The sequence below is a fragment of the Sminthopsis crassicaudata genome, chromosome 3, assembly GCF_048593235.1.
Source record: "Sminthopsis crassicaudata isolate SCR6 chromosome 3, ASM4859323v1, whole genome shotgun sequence".
NCBI lineage: Eukaryota > Metazoa > Chordata > Mammalia > Dasyuromorphia > Dasyuridae > Sminthopsis > Sminthopsis crassicaudata.
This window is the reverse complement of record NC_133619.1, coordinates 597,756,234-597,780,688: the sequence shown is the minus strand read 5'-3', so window position 1 is coordinate 597,780,688 and position 24,455 is coordinate 597,756,234. Positions and strand designations below refer to the sequence as shown.

Here is a 24,455-nt window from a genome sequence, read left to right as displayed (position 1 = left end):
CACCAAGTCTAGTCCCTGAAGGGTGTGTTTCTCTCTGAGCCAAAAAAGGTATTTCTGTTTTGAAAAATTTATAATGTAGAATATTTAAGTAATTTAAATTAAATGTGAAAATTATTTTAAAATTTAAAAACCTTTCTTAGCTTACAAGCCACACAACTAAGTATGGCAGACCTGTAGTTAACTATCTATTCTTCTAGAGACAGAATGTTGATCTACCAGCTTCTATGTTATAATGGTAGAATATAGATTTTATAGTATAGATCATTACATTGAAAGTAAAACACCTGAAAATGTCAATGTACTGTGATAGAGCAGCCAAAAAATCTAATCTATTGTACATTAACAGTAATATGCTGTCTAATCTCAAAAATAACTTCATTTTCCTCTGCACTAGTACGATTGTATATAGTAATGGATATCACCTTTTAGGAAGCACATTGACAAGCTGTTGCATGTTCAGAAAAGAATGATTAGGATGTTGATAGGATGGAAGGAAAAGCCATGTAAAGATTGATTAAAAGAACTGGATATATGTCATTTGGAGAAGATAAGACTTGACGACAGGATAGCTAAATTAAAGTATTTAAGGGGATGTTTTATGAAATAATAATTCACATATACAAGTATTTGAAAATGTACAAAGTACTTTCCTTACAGTGATACCTGGTAGTATAGACACCCCAATTTTATGAATGAGGACCAATTGTCAGAGTCCTTTCCAAAAGTTCCAGAGACTAATGAAATAATTTCAAGAAAGAGATTGGGTGATTTGCTTATCATACAGCTAGTATCCTGGTGAGGGCTTAGACTCAGACCTTTCCAGTGTTCTACTATATTGTGATCCCAAAAGGCAGTAGGAGGAAGATTTGAGAACATCATGGAAAACTTCCTAATAATAATTAGAAAAAAGTAGAATGGGATATCATAGGAAATACTGAATTCCCCATTCTTGAGGGTTTTCAGGTGAATCACTTCTTGGAATACTGTATGAGAGAGTCTGGTTCAGATATGTGTGGGACTAGATTAGATTACCTCCAAGGTCCTTTTGGAATGTGAGAGTTGTGTAAAACAAATAGGAATAACAAAAACATATTTCAGTTTCTCTAAATGGTTTAATCAATTCATCAGCAATTTCTAGCAATTCTGTTGGTGTCCTGTGGTGCCTATTCTTCTGTTCCTTCTTCTCCTCTTTTTCCTTCTTTTTTGTACCCTCCTTCGCCTCTTTTTCCAAGTTTCTGCCTGAAGTTTTTTCTCTATGCCCTTGTTAGATATCATTAAGTCCATCCTTCTGACTCTGGTCTTGGTCATGGCTGGTGAGTTTGCCTACTAGAGAAGCTACATTTAAGCTGCTCATGTTAGGATGTGATTGTGAAAAATACAGAGAAGACTTGGTGCTTCCAACTAGTTCTTCTGAATTTGGTTCTTCAGTCATTTTAAGATTTTCAAGTGACTTTGTCATACCTGTTACTGGAAAACTGAGAGGAGGAATATGTGAGAATTCAGAGAGATATAATCATTTCCTTTCTATATAAATATTTAGGAGGAGCATATTTTTAAATGAAATTTTGAAAAACTATTTTTCTAAAATCTATGAGATTAAATGGAATTCTTCAGAGTTATAAAGTACAAACAAAACCAAGTGAAATTCAACTTGCAACATTATTTGCTAATTTTCTTCTACAATATTTCAGAACCCTGCAAATTCCTACAACAATCCATGAATTTGGTAGAAAATCCTAATGATGAAAGAGAAGGAAAGGACCATGCTTTTCCTTATTTGTAGCTCAGGATAATTTAAGGAATCCGGATTTATGATCAGAAAGCTGTTTCCTCCTATGTTACTGACCTTGAGTTTGGAAAAGTAAGCTTCTTATTCAATAGTTCATTCTCAGACAACTCACTTATCGTCGTCTCCTGAAAAGAAAGAATAGATAGATATTGTTTAGAATTAATACTGAGGGTAGACCACTAGAGTAAAATTTCAGCCCTGTTCTATCATTCTTAGTTCTGCCCAGGTCCTTCAAAGTGCTATTTTTTTTCAGGACCTTGCCTAAACTTCCAAGTATCTAAAGCTATGACAGTGAGGAAGACAAATTTGTAGCTAGTTCTTTTCTGAGAAAGAAAAAAATTCCAGGGTCTCCAGTCTTTAAAGCCAAAACTTGGGGAGAGTTTTATTCAATCAAGAAACCAAGAGATATTGTAAACTTCTGCAGAAAGTACTGCTCCAAACACTAAAAGGGATACATACAATATGGCTCAGTCCTTTCAGAGCTGCAGATTACAGGAGGGCACATGAGAATGTAAATGACAAAGCAGTAGCATGTCATGTTCAGTGAAGAAGTCAGGAAGAAATTGCAGAAAAATCCAGGAGATGAGAGAATACCCTGAGGAATGCTTTGTTATAGCTTTGAATTGGATAGGTTTTAGGGGAAAATGGAGAAGACTTTTTAGGGAAGAGGAATTCCATAAACAAAAATACAGAGACAGAAAATCACGAGGGATACTAACACTTTATACCTCTCATATGCACCAATCACATTCTTGTCTGAATTATCATGAGTTGCATATAGGCCAATATCCCCAATCCCTAAGATCTGGAAGTGTCTAATTTATCTCTTTTTCTCTAGCAGTCATTTACAGAGGATCAGAGACATGAAGATCATCAAATCTAAACCCCTCATTTTACAATTGGGAGTGTAAGTGGCTTGCTTGAGGTCACTTTGGGAGGGTGAACTATTGGGTTTTAGCCAAGCTCCCTGAGTGTCACATAAAGTCTTTATTCCTCCTTAGGTCAAATTGCAATAGCTTAGGTATCTCATAGCCTTTAGGACAGCACATCTGGATCCATGTTAACTTTCCTTAGCCAGTAATACATGTTGAATTTATTGTTGGATAGTGCTTCTACTAATTTCTGGCAAGCCATTATTCACTTGGCACTGGTCAGAATATATTGATTCCATACATGTAATCTTTGAAATATTCAGTGACAGTCTGTTTCAAAACCAAGAACTCTAGTTTGTATATAGAATAATGAGTTTCATTGGTATTTAGATCTCTGCTGGCAAATATAACTGGTTTCTAGTGACCATCATTCTCTTGGTATTGGACTTCTAGATTTTATACATTGTATCCTTATGTATGACAAAAGGCTTCTTTGGGTCTACCTAGGGAAATACTAATATGTGTATGAGATAATAAACAGTTTATTCCATCTGTGTTGTATCAGTTTCCAAAGAATTATAAGCATTTCAAGAAAAATCAATTTTTACCTTTTTTGCTTGTTTGTTTTTTGATTATATGGGCATGAGTGGGATCATCCAGCCATTTGTGTGTGTGTGTGTGTGTGTGTGTGTGTGTGTGTGTGTGTGTGTGTGTGTATGTGTTGGGATTAAGTGTCTTGCCCAGGGTTATATAACTAGTAAGTATCTGAAGCTGGATTTGAACTTAGATCCTCCTATCTCCAGGGCCAGTCTCCACTATAGCACAGCCTAGCTACCCCTTTTAATATATAATTTTTTTTTTAACAAGCTTGCAATAATAATCTCCAAATCCTAGAAATGTCCTTAGATGTGAATCCTAGAACTTTGGCTCCTGAAGAAGTAGCCAAGTCAGTAGTGCTTTTTTCTGCTTTTTCTGCTTTTTATCTTTTCAAAAAACTTTTGACAAATTACAGACAAATGTCAGGTCACTCTCCTCTAATAGAGTCATCATTTTCATCAGTTTTACCTTATGCTATTTTTTTATTTACAAAACATACGCATGGATAATTTTTCAACAATGACCCTTGCAAAACCTTGTGTTCCAAATTTTCCCCTCCTTCCCCTTCCCCCTTCCCCTAGATGGCATCACCTTATGCTTTTCTAGGGTCTTCACAAAGTACTTCAACACTCACAAAACATTTTGCGTGTTTAACTACTTTCTTTACCAATTACTGAAAAGTTGGAGATCATTAGAGACTATAGTGGACAGAGCATGGTCTTAAAAGTCAGGAAAAGCCGAATTTAAATCTGGGGTGGATGTGACAGCCTGAATAAGAAGGCACAAGCATGAATCTCAGTATCTGGATCTGTCTGATTTTCACTGGAATAAATTCATAGACAAATGTGAATGATGGTAATGAGAAAGCCAAAAAACTGCTTCCTGTTTCCAGTGCTTATAAAGAAGCCAGGTTCTGCAAAGACCTAGTTTGTGGAAGCTAAAACAAGAATACTCTTACTCAAGAATGGTGATCTCACCAAAGTAAGTGATGAAAGGTTCTCCCCGAAATGCAGAGGCTTAGAACGGACACTGACTATTGTAGATGGTGTTAATAGCATTTTGGCAGTGTTCCCATCTCCAGAAGCATCTTTACCAGGCATATAAATACACACACATATATATTTCATATATATTGTATATATGTTATAGTGGACTCTGGTACTCCAAGGACTTAAAATAGGATTTTTCAGGGCTGCCCCTTCCAATGGGTTTTCCTGGGTCTGGCATCTCCTTTACACTTAGTGCAGTCAAATCTTAGATAACTTCTATTTATTCAACTGCATCCTATCTTTTCCTCTGAACATTTTAAAATCAGCTTTCCTCAAATGTAAGCTGTATGTTCAGCTAAGCCCAGATTTCCTTCCTTCTATCACAAACTTTGGGATGAATTGTCCCCTTCCTCTCAAAGTACCCATTATTTCCACCCCACCCCCACTCCAGCTTCCAGCTCAAATTAGTAAGCATCACTAATTTTTTTTTTCTGCAGCAATTGGGGTTAAATGACTTGCCCAGGGACACACAGCTAGGAAATAATAAGTGTCTGAGATCAGATTTGAACTCAGGTCCTCCTGACTTCAGGGCTAGTCCACTATCCACTGTGTCATCTAGCTGCTCCCCAACACTAAGATAAGTCTTAGCTGTCTTGCTGAGAAACAGACAGACAGACAAGAGACACAGAGACACACAGAGACAGAGAAAGAAAGAAACAGAAAGACAGAGGCATAAGAGAATACCCAGAACAGAGAGAGAGGAGACAGACAATCAGAGAAGAAAGAAAGAGAGAGAGAGATAGAGGGGAGGGGGAGGGGGGGAGAGAGAGAAGGAGGGGGAGAGAGGGGAGGGGGAGAGAGAGGAAGAGGATGTCTTGATAATTGATGTCACTTCAACACTCCTACATTATGCCTTTGTTTTCCAAATCCTTACCTAGTTTTCTCTTTCTGTCCAGGTGGTCTACAGTATACTCCAATGATAAAATCACTCCCTTTTCTCACTCCTTTGACCTTTAACCACATGCTTTTCATAATGCTTCTCCACTATGGTTTCTGGATTTCTCACAAGAACATACATTCTTAATATATCCATCCAATTAGAGCCCATATTCCAATCATGGGTTTTATCCCATCAAGTCTCAGTACTATTTCTGAGGCCAAATTTTTCTAATAGCCCTGTCAAAATTTTGTTGCACATTTGCCCCAGACCTCTACTGAATCTTCTCTAGGAGGGCAATGGTGTGTTCCTGAGGAAGTTCTTATTTACTACTACTGTTTGTATTGAGGTCTCAGACAAGTTCCTAAACATCCTTGAGTCATGCTTTATGTCCAAGTAAGGTAGCTCTTCTGCAGAGGACCTAGCTTTGACCTTTCTCTTAAAGGTCTCTCTCTCTCTCTCTCTCTCTCTCTCTCTCTCTCTCTCTCTCTCTCTCTCTCTCTCTCTCTCTCTTTTATGGTTTAGGAGAGTTCTCTTTAAATAGATAGAGATTTAAATTCTGCCATGGAGAATATAGAATCAGCTTGATCTACAGATGAAATGTCTGTTTCTGAGGGGAAAATCTCACCTCAATTTTATCTCTATATGGGACCTACAAGAAAGCTGTATATTTGTATCTAAACTACTATGTTGTCTCTCTTTTTAATTCATTAATGTTGCATTTAAAAATTAAAACAGAACTTCTCCATTTTAGACAGAATACTGAAAGCTAGTTTCTAAGTAGGCTGTTGGAAGATGTTCCTTACATGAATTTTGTACCAAATTTGAATGGTCAAATTAGTCTAGCAATTCATAGAACATATCTTTAGTATATTCTCCTGGCTATTTTTCATTAGAAACAAGAATTGACTTTTACTGTTCCTTCAATATTTTTGTAATGTCCCCAGTTTCATAAAAAGTCTGTTGCACAATATCAGTAGTCCCATATAGATATTAATGTTTGTTAAATAACAATACTTTGTATGTGCAATACTCTTACAAGTATTTATCCACAATGATAATGCTTGACTGATAGCACTACGAAAATGAGCTATCTAAATGGGCTTATACTATAATGAGACTGTACCACAGTGCTCTAAGCAAATGATATTGAATAATAGCAATGCAAATCAAAAGTTACAACAGCAACAACATTCTATTTGTACAATGATAGGCAACAAAATAACTCTTAGTGATAAATGTAGCCTTTCATATGCAAATCTAATATAAAACAGAGTAGGTGTAATGGAGGCAGGTATACATGAGAGAGAAGAAAATAAAATACCAATGTAGCAATTATTTTGGAAAATGCTGCTTAAGGAGGAAGGAAGAATTAAAGCTGTGTTTAAATTTTTCAAGCAAAGAAAATTATAAGTAGGAAAAAATATACCCAGACAACTCTCTCTTGTAGTGGTGGTGATGGTAAGAGACTAGCCAACTAGAGTAAGATTGTTTAATCACTTCTATCTGCCCCTCTTCCAATTCCACTATTGATTTTTTGCTCAGATGGGTATCCTTCTTCTTCTGTTTAACTCATATTAAAGGATCTATGAGTCATTTCCCTCTCTCCCCCCCCCCCCCCCAAGAACTCATCCAGAGAGAGTACTCTGGCAAAATACCTTAGTGTTAGATTTCCAATAAGTAAAGCCAGATGTTTATCTTATGTTATGTTAACATTATATTAATGTTACTTACAAAAATCAAAGTAAATGTCTAAAACAAAAATAGCAAACTTTTTCTTTTTTGCACCACTCAATGTCATTTTCTTTAATGTCATCACATCAGAGTCAAGTTATATCCACATGCTCTGTCTATATATACTCTTTCTAACTGCCCTAATAAAAGATACATTTTTCAAGAGTTTCTACAAGTATCATCTTCCCATTTAGGAATGTAACTAGTTTAACTTTTAGATAATGTTTTCTTTTTCTTTTCTGTTTTACCTTTTCATGCTTCTCTTGAGCCCTGTATTTGTAGATCGAATTTTCCATTCAGTTCTGGTCTTTTCAATAGAAATGACTGAAAGTCCCCTATTTCATTGAAGGGGATTCCATCTTTTCTGAAAGATTACACTTGAAGTCTTTCTGGGTATTGATTCTTGGTTGTAATTCAGTCTTTTGCCTTCCAGAATATGGTATTCCAGGCCCTCCAATCTTTTATTAAAGAAGCTGCCAAATCCTGGATTATCCTGACTGTGGCTCCTTGATACTAGAATTGTTTTTTTCTAGTAGTCTAAAGCATTTTTTCCTTGAGATTTACAGTTCTAGAGTTTTGCAACAATATTTCTTGGAGTTTTCCTTGGGGGATCTCTTTAAGGAGGTGATTGATGAGATGGATTCTTTCATAGATTATTTTGTCTTCTGGTTCTAGTATACCAGGGCAGTTTTTCTTTTTTTTTTTTTTTTTTCCCTGAGGCAATTGGGATTAAATGACTTGCCCAAGATCACATAGCTAGGAAGTGTTAAGAATCTGAGATCACATTTGAACTCAGGTCCTCCAGATTTCAGGGCTAGTGCTCTATCCTATGAACCACCTAGCTGCCCCCGGGGCAGTTTTTCTTGATGATCTCTTAAAGAATGCTGTTGGGGGTCTTTTTTTGGTTGTGGCCTGCAGGTAGTCCAATAATTTTTAAACTGTCCCGTGTAGATCTATTTTCCAGGTCAATGAGGTATTTTACATTTTTCTTCCATTTTTTCTTTTTTTAAGTTTGACTGATTCTTAATGTCTTATAGTCATTAGTTTCGCTTGCCCAGTTCTAGTTTTTAATGTATGGTTTTCTTGAGTTAGCTTTTGTATCTTCTTTTCCATTTGATTAACTGTACTTTTAAAGATATTGTTTTCTTTAGTAGATTTTTTTTTTTTACATTTGATCAATTTCCTTTTCTATGCTGTTGACTCTCTTTTGCATATCTCTCATTTCTTTTCCCAATTTTTCTCCTCATTTGATTTTTGAAAAATCCTTTATGAGAACTTCCAAGAAGGCTCTTGAACTTGTGACCAATTCATAAACTAGGAGAAAAGGGGTAAGAGAAAGGAGGAAGGGTGATGGAAAATAGGACTGGTAGTAGGCAGGATGGGTTAGAAACAAAACACTTACAAAGGAGGGATGTGGTGGAAAGAGAGAAAAAAAGTATATATGGGAGAAAATAGGATGAAAGGAAATACAAAGTTGGTAATCATAACTGAATATGAATGGGATAAACTCTGCCATAAAATGGAAGTGAATAACAGAGTCCTAAAATATGTTGTTTACAAGAAACACATTTGAAATAGAGAGATACATATAGAATAAGGATAAAAGAGATACACATATAAATTAAGGATAAAAGGAGCAGATTTTATGCTTCAGCTGAAGCAAAAAAAACCAGAGATACACAATTCTGATCTCAGATAAAGCAAAAGTAAAAATAGATCTAATTAAAAGAGACAGGGAAGGAAACTATATCTTGTTAAACTACATCTTCATAGACAATGAAGTAGTATCAGTACTAAATGTATATGTACCCAGTAGTAGAACATCTAAATTCTTCTTATTTTTTTTTAAATTTTTAAAGCTCTTTATTTTCAAAACATATGCATGGATAATTTGACAACATTGACTCTTGCATAGCCTTATGTTTCAAATTTTCTCCTCTTCCCCACTCCCTCCCCTAGATGGCAAGCAATCCAATATATATTAAACAGATTAAAATCTATGTTAAATCCAATATGCATATACATATTTATACAATTCTCTTGTTGCATAAAAACAATCAGATCAAAAAAAGAAAGTAAGAGTAAGAAAACAAGAGCATCTAAATTCTTACAGAAGTTAAGTCAGTTATAGGAAGAAATAGACAGCAAAACTATATTAATGGGGCCCTCAATCTCCCCTTCTCAGAATTAGACAATTTTTTCCCTAAAAACAAAGCAATATATTTTCATTTCAAGAAAGCCTATTTAACACATACTATGTCCATCTTTTATTTGCTTCTTGTAGGTTCTCTTTTGTTCTCTGCTATGTACTTTTTTTACTTTATTTTGTTCTTTTTTTCCCCACCTCTCCCTCCCCCAAGGCGGCTGCAATTGAGCACAAATACAGATATACATGCTTATACATATATATATATATACATCATGTGTACATATAATACATCCACAGGTATGTATATGTATATGTACATGCATATACATATACATAGATATCTATAATTATTCACAAATATACACATATACCTTCATATGCATCTATGTAAGACTGTACTATATGTTTATCCATCTTCCTTCATAAGTCCAAGTTTTTCTATGTTTTTTCTAATTCCATCAACTAACTCATCATTTCCTACACAACTGTAACATTCCTAGTTATTTTATACATAGTTATTTTAAATAATCTAAAACAATATTGATAAATATGGCTGACACACTGTAGTTGATCTTTCTTTTGATGAAATATATTTTTGCTTTAATTACCCCTGCTTTTATTATTTTAAAGCTTTTTATTTTCAAAACACATGTATAGATAGTTTTCAATATTCACCATTGTAAAACCCTGTGTTCCAATTTTTTTTATCCCTCCCTTCCTGCCATTCCCTCCCCTAGATGGCAAGTAACCCAATAGATGTTAAACATGTACAAGAATTAAAACAAATCAAACCACAAAATAAACAAGAAAAAAAAAAAAACTAGGGAGGTTAATGGAATCCTACAAAACTTAGGTATGATAGAGAAAATTGAATAGGGACAGAAAGGAATACACCTTTTTCTCAACAGTACGTAGCACCTAAACAAAAATTGACCATTAAGCCACAAAAGCCTCACAATCAAATGCAGAAAAACAGAAATAGTAAATGCTTCTTTTTCAGACCACAATGCAATACAATTATATTCAGTAAAGGGTCAGGGAAAGGTAAAGACTAAAAACCAATTGAAAATCAAATAATCTCATTCTAAAGAATGAGTGGGTCAAACAGCAAATCATAGAAACAATCGATAATTTCATCTAAAAGAATGACAATGAGACAATATGCCAACATCTATGGGATGCAGCCAAAGCAATTGTTAGGGGAAATTTTATATCTCTAAATAGTTATATGAATAAAAGAGAACCTCATATCCCCTTTTGAGGTTTTGCATGTGAGCATTTTGTTCTCCTTTTCTGAGTTGGTGTTTAGTCTTCCCTGTCACCACAGTAATTTTCCATGGTTAAGGTTCTTTTCTGTTTCTCATTCATTTTCTTTCCCTTCCATCAGTTTTCCTGGATATCATCTGAACTGTGCTGTGCACCCCTTTCATTCTAGTGAGACTGATCTTTCTTGAAATCTTTCCAACCTATCTTAAGCTGGAAAATTGTTTCATTCTCTCTCTTTGCAGACTCTGTTATTCCAGAGTCTGTTCAGAGGCTTGATTTCATGTGGTTTTTCAGGGAAACTAGGAAAGCTCAAGCACCTTCCTGGCTTGGAATTGTTATTTTTTGAACTGCAGGTTCAAAATAGCTGCCCCCTGGCAAGCACACTAGAAAAGGTTCAGATGAATAATCAGGAAGTTGGTTCAAGATGCAGCATAAACAGAAAGGTTGCTCTGTGTTTTCATCTAGACATCAGGGCTCACAGAGGTAGTTTGTTTTGATGTTGGATGCCTCAAAAGAGAAAGTCTCTGATGACTTAGAAGAAGAAAATTAGTTAATCACATAAAAGTGATTACTGTATCTAAAGGAGGCACAGTTAATCTGCTACTTGCTATAGGGTTTCTTTTTTAAGTGTCATAGGGGGAAGGGAATTGACTGCCTGATAGACCACTTTACCAATAGCCTCTGCTTACGGCTATTCCATTGGCAAAAATGAAGCTGAAACTTCAGATTTTGAGTTTTAATATTTTCTCTCTTAAATTTTATTGATTTCATTTAGTAAAATATACTCTGGTCTATAATGCAAGTGTGTATTTACTCGGGATCATATAAAGTTTTGGGAAGCAGATAAAACTTAATGGGAAAGGATATATGCCATTTAAGTTATCAAATACATTTTAAACCTGGGCTAAATGAGATAGAATTTGGCAGATGCTAGAAGGTTAGGATTGTGGGGAGCTGGTCCCCCTGGCCCAGTGGAATAAATGCAAAAATCAGGATTGTGCTGGACAGGCTCTTGCCTCCACTTAGCATGAGATTGACTCGAGTCTGAGAACAGACAGCTTGAGTTCAGAGCACCACCCAGTGGCCAGTGCAGAGATTGCACTCTGATTAAGCTTTTCAGGGGCTAGTGCACCCCACTCAATTTCCTCCACCCTTTTAAACCAAAGTTTAAACTATGGATGATGACTCCATACCATGCAATTAGATGTGGGGGTTACAAAAAATTTTGCAACAGTAAAAGGTATATATTCCACCAATTCTTTATGTAAAAATAAACAAGCACATCCATTTCATTAGTATGCAAATTTGCTTTCATCTATTAAAAGGTAAAATTATATGTACAGTAAAGAATTACTTTAAAATAAATTTTTTATGATTTATTATCAGTAAATGTTTGATTTGCATGTTTTATCTAACTACATACTCAGGATTGTGGAAAAATTTCTTAGGAGAAAAGGCATCACATGTGGAAAAAAGTTTAAGAAGCTCTGCTCTAGAAAAATGAGCATGATCTCCTCTCACAACTGTTTAGTTCTCCCCCACCCCCCAGATATGGTAACAACTTAACAGCAGGTGCTTCTGAAGAAAAATAAACTACGGGTACTGGTTCCCCTTACAACAGGGGCTTCCAATTTTTTTGACCTAGATGTCAGTAAATCTTCCATACTCCCTGTCTAATATGAAAAGCAATAAATTTTAGAGTTTACTATGAATATGTACATAAGAAATAAAATGGAATAATTTCAAAAGGATAATGTAATTACTTATCAGATATTTTGCAAAGTCCTTAACAAACTTCTTGAGCTCCCAGAAATATCTCAGGGTAGATACCCCAGTTTTATAACCAGAAATGCTAGGAAGTGATGTCAAATTCATTGATCTGTAATTTGCAGGCTTCATATTCTCCCTTTTGCAGAAAAAAAAGGGGGAGCACATTCCCTCTCATCTTCCCAGGTGCTTTTCCACTTCCCAGGCTTTCAGAGATCTTAGGGCTGCATGTGACAGAATAAAAATGGCTAATGGGGAGTGGAAGCCCAAGTTCAGGAAAGAGAGAGGGTGTATCTGGCTATTCTTTATGAAAAAAACCACCTGACCTAGATGAATCCTCTCACATGTGATTGTCACAGGACAACCTATGTCCTTTTCCTTTGTAGAGATAGATAGTGGAAGCATACTTGAACGCCTAGGGGATAACCTCCTCTTGCTACATAAGCTGGAAGATTTCAGTCAATTTTTGTATGAGCAGTGTAAATTGGCTTTGTAAATCTCAGAATAGAATGAGGACCAAGTGCTAGATGAACAACATTCTTGGATCCTAAAACAATGAGAGATGTGGATTTGTGAGCATATCATTGTAAAGAGAAGAGACAAACTGTGAGAGTTAGGAAGGCAATGTGTGGCAAAGAGTGCTGAACCTATAATAAACATCCCCCCAAGGCTACCAGAAGACAATGTCAACAGACTGGAATCCTTTTCCAAACCTGAACAGTTAGTGGCTAACTTGGAGAGAAAGGGGGCCAACACATGGCTGGCAATAGTGGAGCAGAAAAGGAGTGGACATGTTTCGGAGATTTAGTGCATGGCACTGCATTTACTTATCTAAACCAGAACACTCACAAACACCAAAACTGGTTTGATGAAAATAATGGGGAAATTCAGAAGCTGCGAAAGAAAGAATAAGGATCCCACAGGATTTATTAACAATGTAAGAAGACAGCACTTAACTCCATCAAAAGTAAAGTGCAAGCAAAGCTTAGAGAGGTGCAGGATTCTTGGCTCAGTAAGACAGCGGATGAAATTCAGTTTAACACTGATAGTAATAATCCAAAGTGTCTTTATGATGTCCTGAAGGCTACTGTGCATCTCAACTACTTAGTGCTTAAGGAGTCACATTGATTAATGAGAAGGACATGATCCTGGAAAGATGGGCTGCAGACTTCCATAGTGTTCTCAAAAGATTGACATTAAGCAATGCTGCAACCACTGACTGTGTACCTCAGGTTGAAGTAAATCCCTCTCTAAACAAAATTCCAGCTGAAGAAGAGGTTAGGCTCCTTTCACATGGCAAAGCACTTGGTGCTCATTATATTCTGAGATTTGCAAAGCCGATTTACGCTGATCATACAAAAACTGACTGAAATCTTGGCCTGTGTAGAAAGAGGAGGTTATTTCCTAGGAGTTCAAGGATGCTTTCACTATCCATCTCTACAAAGGAAAAGGACATAAATTGTCTTGTGACAATCACATGCGGGAGGATTCTTTCTGTTAATTATTGCTGGCAAGATTCTTGTCAGAGACCTCTTTAATAGGTTGATCCTCCATCTGGAAGAAAGGAATGATTGATATGATGCTTGCTGCCTGATGATTCCAGGAGAAATTCCAGGAACAGACCACGTCTATACACAATGTTTGTTGATCTGACCAAAGTCTTTGACATCTGTCGATCATGACGGCCTGTGGAAAATCGTGCTAAAATTTGGTTGCCTGGAAAAGTTCATCAGTATTGTATAGCAGTTCCATGACGGCATATTTGCATGAGTTCTAGAGAATAGACTATGCTCCAGTCACCAGTGGAGTGAAGCAGGGCTGTGTGCTTTAACATGATTTTTCAGCAATGTTGCCACATTTCTTTAATCGGGACAAAAATGATATCAAGTTCAGCTACCACACTGGCAGTCAATTATATAACTTGAAAAGGCTCTAAGTTAAGACTAAAGTGGTGGGAGAGCTGGTGTGAAACTTCTTGTTTGCCTCTGAGGCTGAGATGCAACAGAATGACTCTCTGCTTCTTGTGCTAATTTTGGCCTGAGGGTTAACCAAGAAAACAGAGCTCTCCCATCAGTCAGCACCACACCATTTATACATGGAAACATCGGCAAGTGGAGAAATTTCGAAAGCTGTGGATAAATTCATTTACCTTGACAGTACACTTTCCAGGAATATCCATATACAAGATGAGGTTGATGCATACATTGCTAGAACTAGTTCAGTGTCTGGGAGGCTCCAAAGGAAAGTGTGGGAGAGGAGAAGTATTAGGCTGGCTATCAAACTGAAGGTCTGCAGAGTCATTGTGCTGACCTCATTGAATGCCTGTGAAACCTGGACACTCTACCAGCACCCACCAAGAATCTGAACTGCTTCCATTTGAATGTTTTGGGGAAGATTCTGAAGAACACTTGGCAGAATAAGCTGCCTGACACCCTTTAGCATGGTGTGTCCACATTAAAGGAGGCACTGTGCTCTATCAGTAAAGCAGAATTGTAGTAACTCGAAAGAAATGTGAGATATGTAAATTTAAAGGCATCTTTCTACCAAAAGATCATACAGGGGCAGCTAGGTAACACAGTGGATAGAGCACCAGCCCTGAAGTCAGGAGGACCTGAGTTCAAGTTTGGCCTTAGATACTTAACATTTACCAGCTGTGTAACCCTGGGCAAGTCATTTAATCCTAATTGCTTTAGCAAAAAAAAAAAAAAAAAAAAAAATCAGATAGACCATTTGTGCCTGACCTGTGGTATAGAGCCTTACAAGCTCATATTGGTCTGATCAACCACAGTTGGGCACACTCTACATTGATTTTGGTCCTCTTTGAGCATTAAGGACAATACCAACCAAGTTTTCATGTTCATTCTGAGCTTTAAGATTCTGGGTACTATTCTTTCAAGACCTTGCCATGTTTCATCCTCCTGCCTACCTCCTACCTCATGTATGGAGGGTTGGTTTTTCAATAACTGATTTCTACATGCTTTCTTTCCCCAGATGTAGTCACAGAAAACAAAGGGCAGATCACAGAGATGGTATGTTAATGAGGGATTAAACAACGTATAAAGATACCTCTCTAGATTATGTTTTCTCACAAACTTTGAATTGAAGGGGAATGTGGGATGGGATGGCCAATATTAATTATGCCCATGGAGGCTTTTAAATAGCTAAGTCTCCCAGAAATCCAATTTATTTAATTCGAATATATCCATCTATGATGAAAGGAACCTTGTAGTGGAAACTCTTGTTCCTACACCAAAGGATGTATGTATAAAGAAAGACTTTTTTTCTCCCTTCTGCAAAAACCATTGTCTTATAGCAAAGCAACTTACCTGGTAGCACATACAGCAAGGAGCAGAGATAGACACTCTGAAGACAGACACAGAAAGAAAGCAGCTTCCAAGAATGGAACCTCTGAGAGCAAAGAAAAGCGATGGTTATGGACTCCAGAGAGAGCTAGCCCTGGGAGCCCAGCTGAGCAACCTACCTAGTAGAGGATGTTCTCTTTTATAAAGAGCCAAGACACGAAGAGAGAAAGCCCACAAAGGCCATGAAGTTCTGGATTGTCTGGATATATCATGCTTCATTACTATTTGTGGGAATTTGAAGTCCAGATTTATTGGATTCGATTATTATACAGCTGTTGTTCTGATTATCTACTCTTAGGCTGCCTTTTCTTATTATGCCATCTGAGTAAATGCCTTTGCTCTAATTTAATTATCTACAATTATTAAAAGTAGGTTCACCAGAGAGGGCTCCCTCCATCTGGGGACCCAGCCCACAGGGAGGAGTGCACAGTGTGCATCCTGGAGGAATGGCTCAGAGTGAGTGCTACACTAGCATCTTTAAATTCATCTTTATAAAATTGAAGTTTCATATTCATCTACAAAAGACAAATCATCTTCTTGAAGGACTCATTTATTTGTATGTCTTTAGAATTTCACTCTTCAGATGTCCTATTCCTTCTAAGTTTACTTCTCTGTTAGAATAGTATTCCGCAGGATCACCATTTATCTTTCCCCTGAATCTTTGAAATTTATTCTACCAAAATTTAAATTATATGTGAGATTACAGATTTTTCATTCCTTTATCACAAATTCCAAGATAAAGATTTCTTTTTCCCAAAAGTTCTCATCATTTCTACTGAAACAATGAATTTCTCCTTGTCTGGGAGATCAAAATCAAGAAGAAAATTTCCTTTAGTTCTTTCCTTTGAAAGATTAAATTTTTAAGGCACACCAAGAAATTTTTAGCTACTCTGAAAATTAGAGTACTCCTACAGATGAAGGACCTTCAATTATCTGGATGTTATACTTTGTTTCAGTCATTAGTTTGTTTAAAGATTAGGATTGGTATACTAACCCTTCAGGTTCTTGTGGTTCCTTCTTCTGCCACTTATATTATATTTTATATATTTGTATATTAAATAAAAAGTTAGGATAACAATCATAATTATACCAAACCCCAAATTAGACTAACAGGCCAAAGCTCAGCTTTCTGCCTGAAATGACATTTATATTTATATTTATTTCTAGCTAACTCCTAGACATGCTTCATGGTTAAAGAAAAATTCAAGAGACAGGAAATGTTTCAATAAAGAAGTAAAATACATTTCTGTTCATAGACAGACCCCAGGAGGGAAAGTTGGGAGAAGAGCAGAGACTTTTCCTTAGACCTCAATTGATGAGATGTCAATTCAACAACCACTTTATTACACCCCTACTGGTGTGTGGCAGACACCGAGTTAGGGGCAGAGGATACAAAGCAAAGCAGTCCCTGCTCCTACAGAGCTCACAAGCTGGTGGTGCAGACTACTTGCCAAAAACTATGATTCATTTAGAGATAATCAACAGAGGCACTGGCATGAAGGGGCAGCAGGAAGTGAAGCATTCTGTAGAATGTGAGATTTTAACTGAAGCTGAGAAAATCAGGAAGTAGAGGTGAGACCGGAAAGCATTCCAGATACAGGGGACAACCAGAGAAAATGTCCAGAACCAAGAAATGGAGAATTTTCTTCATGAAAACATCCAAAAGGCCAATGTTGCTGGATGGAAAAGTTGGGCTAGCAATATTGGGAGGGGCATAAAGTATAAGAAGACTAGAAAAGTATGAAGATATTAGATTAGCTTTAAAAGACGAATGAAGGATTTTCTATTTGATTCTGGAAGCAATAGAAGTCATGGGAGATTTTTGAAAGGGTGGCAGGGGGAGGGGAAGGGAGGGAAGAGTGATATGCTCTGATATGATCATATGTGTGCTTTAGCAAGATCAATTTGGCGGCTGAGTGAAGTGAAAGACTTGAGGTGGGAAGATGAAAGGTATTGCAGAAGTTGATGTAGCAGGTGATGAGGACAGTGGTAATGTTAATAATTAATAATGTTAAGTAATTACAGTTAAGCAATGTCAGAGAAGAGGGTATATAGGAGAGATTTTCTTTTTTTTTTAATTAAAGATAGCAACAATACTATTTTTTTAAAATTTTTTACTATTTAATTTTAATATCACCCTTGCAAAACCCTGTGTTCCAAATTTTCCTCCCTTTCACCAATCCCCTCCCTAGATAACAAGTAATACAATATATGTTAAACATGTGTAATTCTTATATATATAATATATATAGCCACAATTATCTTGCTGCACGATAAAAATTAGATAAAACAGAACAAAATGAGAAAGGAAACAACAATAAAAAAAGTGAAAATAATATGTTGTGATCCACACTCAATTCCCACAGTCTTCTCTCTGGGTGCAAATAGATCTCTTTACCACAAAAGCATTGGAAATGGTCCCTATCATCTCATTGTTGAAACGAGCCATGTTCATCAGAATTGATCATCGTATAATCCTGTTGTTTCTGTGTACAATGATCTAAAGTTTCTGCTCATCTCACTTAGCAACAGTACATGTAAGTTAAGAGAGATTTTCTAAAGGAAGAGTCAAAAAGCCTTATATCTAGTTCTAATTTACTGATTCGATCAAGAAGTGTTCTTACCTACCTAAAGTGACTTCTTTTAAGTAGGTTGGAGTCAGTGGACCCTTCACCTTTATACTACTTCATGCTTTTGTGCCAGGTTTGAATTCATTTAGTTCTCTTTCTGTCCAGGTGGTTTATAGTATACCCTGATGACAATACTGTTTCTGTTTCTGCCTTTCCATTGATCTTCACCCAATTTTCCTCCATGATTTCTCCTGACTCCTGGATATTCTCACAAAGAGAATATTTGACCACTAGAATTTCTTATATTCTGGAGTTATCTCACTTTATAGAGCTTTAATTCAGGAAATTCTTTTATTCTTCCCTCATTAATTCTCTGTTGTACTCCCCATAGTATCTGTCCCATATCACTCTTCTTATTATTTCTTCTGAGGACCTTATTTTACTACAAAATTAATAAGTATTCATCAAAAGTTCCTTCTTCTTTCCTTTTTTATATTCTAATTTCTTAACAACACCCCTCATTCTCTCTTCATTTATTCCAGTCTTTACTGAAGGGGGTAAATCTCCTCACCAAGATCAACCTTTCTTCTTGATGCTATCCCTCCCAATTTTTTTTTTCAGCAGATTATCCTCACAGTCTCTTTCCTTCAAAATCTTCAATCTTTTTGTAGACTGCTGATTCCTTTCTGGACATCTACAACTTCCTGAGTTTCCACCTTCTCTTAATCCTACTGTTCCTTCAATTCATCACCCTTTACCTCATCTTTCTTTTATAGGTAAATTCCTAGAAAGAGCTGTTTACTTTTATTGTCTCCATTTTTTCTCCTACTGACTTCTCAATCTTCTATAATCTGGCTTCTGAATTCATTCCTCAACTGAAACTACCCTCTCCAAAGTTACCAATATTCTCTTAATTTTTAAATTTGAAAGTCTTTTTTCAGTCTTCAACCTTGACCTTCACTCCTGGATACTCTTTCCTCTGGGTTTCTGTGACATAATTCTTTCTTGGTTCTCTTCCTTTCTATCTGACAATTCTTACTCAAGCTTCTTTGTTGAATTATCATGTATATCATTACTCCTAATTGGCTATACCCCCCAAATATCTTGCGTCCTCATCTCTCTCTACACTATTAGTGACCTTATAAATTCTCATGGATTTAACTATCAGTTCTGTTCAGAATCCCAGATCTATATATCCAATTCAAGTCTTTCTCCTGAAGACAAGTATTACATCACCAACAGCTTATTATACAGTTAGAACTGGTTGGCTATTTCAAACTCCAAAATTAACTCTTTATCTCCCCTCTCACCAATCTTCCCCTCTTCTTAATTTTCTTATCTTGATATTGCCATGTTGTCAGTCAGGGCTTACAATTTAAGTGTCATCCTTGACACGGTATTCCCTCACTGCCCATATTTTAGCCAACTGCCAACTCCTTTTGATTTTACTTTCTTAACATCTCTTTTAGACATAACTTCTCTCCTTTGTTACCATCCTGGTACAGATCCTCATCATCTTATACCTGAATTATTTGATGAACCTGTGGTTGGTCTTCCTGCCTCAATCTCTCCCCACTCCAATCCATTTTCCGCTCAGCTATCAGACGGATCTCTCTAGAGTGCAAATATGACCAAGTCATTCTCTTAGTCAACACAATCCAGGGACTATCACCTCCAATGGATATAAAATTCCTTCTTTGGCTTTCAAAGCTCTTCACAAACTGGACCCTTCCTACATTTCCAAGTTTTTTTTGTTTTTTTTTTTTTAACACCTTTCATTTATTTTTTACTCTCCCCATTACAATCTTGATCCAAATGACACCGATCTATTTGATATTTTTTCAATCAAAAAATTCTACCTCATAGCTCTGGCATTTTCACTGGATGTCTTTGATGTCTGGAAGTCTCTCCTTCCTCATTTCTGCCTTCTGGCTTCTTTCAAATCTTTACTTCCACCTTCTATAAGAAGCCTTTCCCAAATCTCTTTAACTTTAGTGTCTTTCCTTGGAGAATATCTCCAATTTACCATCTCTATATCTTGTTGGTACATAGTTGTTTGCATGTTGTCTCACATAAGACTATGAACTCAAGACTGCTTTTTGCCTTTCTTTGTATTCCTAATTTTTAGCACAGCAGTTAGCACATAATAATTAATAGATGTCTGTTGAACCACCAAAATACACAACTCATTATCTTTGCCTTTAAAGTTACTTCTCTTTGGAATATTCCTTTTTCTGATAAGGGGACTGACATCCTTCTTGTCACTCATGTTCACAATGTCAGATTCATACTCAGTTCCTCACTCTTCTTCTCCCATTTCCAGTAAGATGCCAAGTCAATTCTACCTCTACAAACTCTATAACACCTACTCTTTTCTCTCCACCCAATGAGGCCATTATACTAGTTTAGAGCCTGCCCCCCCCACTACTAACTTAGATTATCACAATGGTCTCCTAATTGGTCTCCCTGCCTCTTTCTCCTTTCTGATTTATCTTCCACACAACTGCCAAATTGATTTTTCTAAACATAGATCTAATCACTCCCCAACTCCATAAATTCCAGAGGTCCTTATTGAATTCAGGATCAAATTCCATTGGCATATAAAGCCTTCCTCAGCCTATTACTCACTTAGACACATGCCACAGGTTTAGTTCAACTAACCATCTTGCTTCTCTCACATCTGGCTCTCCACATTGTTTCTGCCTTTGAACAGACTGCCCTATGCTGGTACCAAATCCTTTGCCCTCTCTTGACTCGAAAAATCGCTGGTTTCTTTATCAGCTCAAGTACTACTCCCTAAGAGGTCAATTTCCTGTACTCTCTCCCAAAATACCTTTTTTTTTTTTTTTTTTTTTAAAGGCAATTGGGGTTAAGTGACTTGTCCAGGGTCACATAGCCAGGAAGTGTTAAGTATCTGAGACCACATTTGAACTCAGGTCCTCCTGACTTCAGGGCCTGTGCTCTATCCACTGTGCCATCTAGTTATCCCCCAAATACCTTATTTTAAAAAAATATCTCAAATATCTTTTCCCTCCCAAAAGAATGTAAGCTTCCATCATTTTTGTCCTTATATTCCCAATACCTAATACATGGGCGCTTTAAAAATTGCCTGTGGATTGACCAAGATAGACCCCAAAGTTCCCTTGCTTATCTCCCTCACTTTTCTTTTACACACTAATTTGTAATTAAGCAAAGAAATTTACCAACTAATGTATTGAATATATATTGAACCATAATAACCATGCATCGACTCAAACACTTCTGAATATGGCTGTGGCATCTACAAAGCAAGGTTTGAAATCCATAAGCGCCAGTCCTGATGGCACAAATTCTTATTCAGGCAGCATAATCTAACTGTAAGCTCATCTCTTCAGAAATCTAATCTGCCAGTCATGTAACCAGAAAGAAATTACCTTCATCCAGTAAATGCGAGACTAGTCTTATCCTCTTAAGTATCCCTCCAGAACTTCTCCCCTGCACTAACCACTCTCTCTCCTTTTACCCATATCTATCTCAAGGTGAGCCATATCTACTTTACATTGTTCCCTCTCAAATCCCTAAATCACATCATTTGAAGTGAGCTTCCTCTTCTTTCCTCTTTTTTATTTTCTATTGCATAAGTGCTTTCTGCTACTCTCTCTTCCTTCACCTATCTTACATAATGAAGTGGCCTTCCTCCTTAATAAGGCAAACCCCTCTAACTGGTTCAAGTGATCTCATTCCATCTCATCTCCTCCAACAGATTGCCCCTCTCTTTCATCCCCATTCTTGCTTATTTTCAATCTCTCCCTCTCTATTGGCTTAGTCTCTCCCATTTACTATATGCCCAATATTTCCCTTAACTTGAAAAATCCCTCAGTTGATGCTTTCATTCCTGCTATATCCTATATCTTTTGTGCCCTTTGTAGTTATACTTCTCAGAAAGACCACCTCCAATAGGGGCCTTCACTTTCTCTCCTCTCGTTCTCCTCTTTGCCACTTATAATCTGGCTTCCAACATTGTCATTTTCTCAAAACTGCTCTTTCCCAAGTTACTCATGATTTCTATTCTCATTCTCTTTTACCGCTCTTCAGTCTTTGATACTGTTGGTTAGTCTCACTTTCTTGCTACTTCCTTTTCTAGATTTTTGGGACCCCACTTTCTCTTAAACTACCTATCAATATTCTGTCTTATTTGTTGGATCTTCTCTTAGGTCACAGTCTCTAACTGTAGGTATCCCTCAGGATTCTAGCTTTTCTCTTCTCCCTATATACTACTTCACTTGATGAGCTCTCATGAATTTAATGACCATTTCTATATTGATGATTCTCAGATCTTCTTTTCCTGCCCCAAGCTCTGTGTCGATCTCCAGTTTCACATCTCTAACTGCCTTTCAGCTATCCTGAACTGGATATCAAATAGATATCTTCAACTCATGTCCAAGACAAAGTCATCCCTATCTCTCACCTTCCGTAACTAGTCTGTTGTCAAGTTCTGCAGATATTCCTCCTTCTCCCCTCTGACTCTGCCATCACTCTAAGGCAGGCCTTTATCACCTCATGCTTAGACTATGGCAATGGCTGCTGGTGGGGCTGCTTGCCTCAAGTTTCTTCCCATTTCAAACCATCCTTCATTCAGATTCTAAAATAATTTTCCTAAAGCATAGGTCTGACTATACCAGCCCCCTATTTGATAAAACTTCAATGGCTCCCTACTGTATCCAGGATCAAAAACAAAGTATTCTGTTTGGCATTTAAAAACTCCTTGTAATCTACTTCCATCCTCCCATTCCGGTCTCCTTACAGCTTTCTCCCTGACAAGTTACTTTTGATCCAATGACACTGGGTTACTAAATGTTCCATAAACAGGATACTCTGTGTGTATCTTCTAAATCTATCTGCCTTTCTATTTCTGTCTCTCTTTGTCTCTCTTTCTCTCTGTTTCTGTCTCTACCTTTGTCTCTATGTCTTTTTGTCTCTGTGTCTGTGTCTGTGTGTTTCTGTCTCTCTATGTCTCTCTGTCTCTCTGTCTCTTTCTCCGTCTCTGTCTCTCTCATTTCTAGACAATTTTCTCTGGTTGTCTTACATGTCTGGAATTCTTTCTCTTCTTTACTCTGCCTACTAATCTCCCTGGTTTCTTTAAGTCCCAACTAAAATTCTATCTTTTACTGGAATTTTTCCCCAATCCCTTTTAATTCTAGTGCCTTCCCATTAGATTGAAAACACCTTGTGAGCAGGGACTACCTTTTGCCTCTTTTTTGCATCCTTAGTACTTAGCATACTGCCTGGTACATAGTAGACATTTTATAAATGTTGGCTGATTGATTGATATATCTCACCCGGAAGAGGATTCACTTCTGTCTTTAATCTACTTTTTGATTAGAATCATCCTGCAAGCTAAAACTTCCCACAGGTTGCAAGCAAAGGCAAGATGATGTAATCAATTTTTATCCTAAGGGTAATATCATCTATCCCTATTCATTAGTGTCAATTTAGCTGACTTTCTAGTCTTAGAGATTTAGTACATTATAGCTGCTTTCCTCCCAGTTAAAATATTGGGGGTTTTTTTTATCAGCAAAGACACTATAATAGTGTCATAAATTTGAGGCATAACTAGAATATCTCATTTTGGACCTTCAATGAAAACCTTATTAAAACAAATAAGTTTATTACAATATAGTTACAATATAGATAAGAAGTTTGTTTCTTAAAACAAAACCTGGAGAAGCACTTATCAAAAATCTCATAGAAGATTGGAATCTTAAAAGTCCTTTCTATCTCTGAAATTCTGAGATTATAGGAATTCTAACAATTGTGGCACACTTCCCATTGTTCTTTCCCATTTTAGCCTAGTTGGAACCTTTTCTGCTGTTGCCTAAGTCTTTGTGGGACATTTGTTTTTTTTGGTGTACCCATGAAAAATGCAGTAGACCAAATGAAAACCAAATAATATCCCAGTAGACATACTTGGGTGCTGAGAATTCTTTAAAGAAAGATTTTTCTGTAGAGGAAGGCCATTCTGGAGGAATCATTCCACAAATAAGTGCTTGATATTCTGATTTACAGTCAATGGGGTTTCTCCCTGTTGCCCACAATGGAACAGTGTAGATATATATAGAAAATAGATGCTGTCCTGAAAACTGAAGATTAAAGAGGAAAAAAATGTCTTACCTCCCCTCTTCGAAGCTGGATAGTCTTCAGGATTTGTTCTAGGAAGCTAACCTGCTGAGTAAGCCGAAGACTATTTTCCTGCAGTAGCTTGTTTTCTTCATCCAGGAAAAGAACTCTATGAATGGCAAAACCAGATGTAAAACTACACATTTTTGTCTGGATCCTGTGTAATTCCAAGAATTCCCATTTTTTCTGGTGCCCCAGGCTTTTGCCTTGATTTTAGGAACAACAATATGACAGAGCAATTCTTTAGTAGCACTAAATTAAGTGCAA

General features: G+C 36.7%; 1 protein-coding gene across 7 annotated transcripts in view; it reads right to left on the bottom strand.

Moving 5' to 3' along the window:
* Positions 1-1,092: 1,092 nt before the first annotated feature.
* Positions 1,093-24,455, bottom strand: part of CCDC30 (coiled-coil domain containing 30) — a 134,794-nt gene continuing 111,431 nt past the window's right edge. For all 7 annotated transcript variants that reach the window (XM_074305469.1, XM_074305472.1, XM_074305474.1 and 4 more), the window contains 3 exons: positions 24,183-24,297; positions 1,847-1,914; positions 1,093-1,475 (listed from right to left, as the gene is read on the bottom strand). In XM_074305469.1, coding sequence (XP_074161570.1) covers positions 1,265-1,475; positions 1,847-1,914; positions 24,183-24,297 — 394 coding nt within the window. In that variant the 3' untranslated portion in view covers positions 1,093-1,264. The remainder of the gene's footprint in view (positions 1,476-1,846; positions 1,915-24,182; positions 24,298-24,455) is intronic.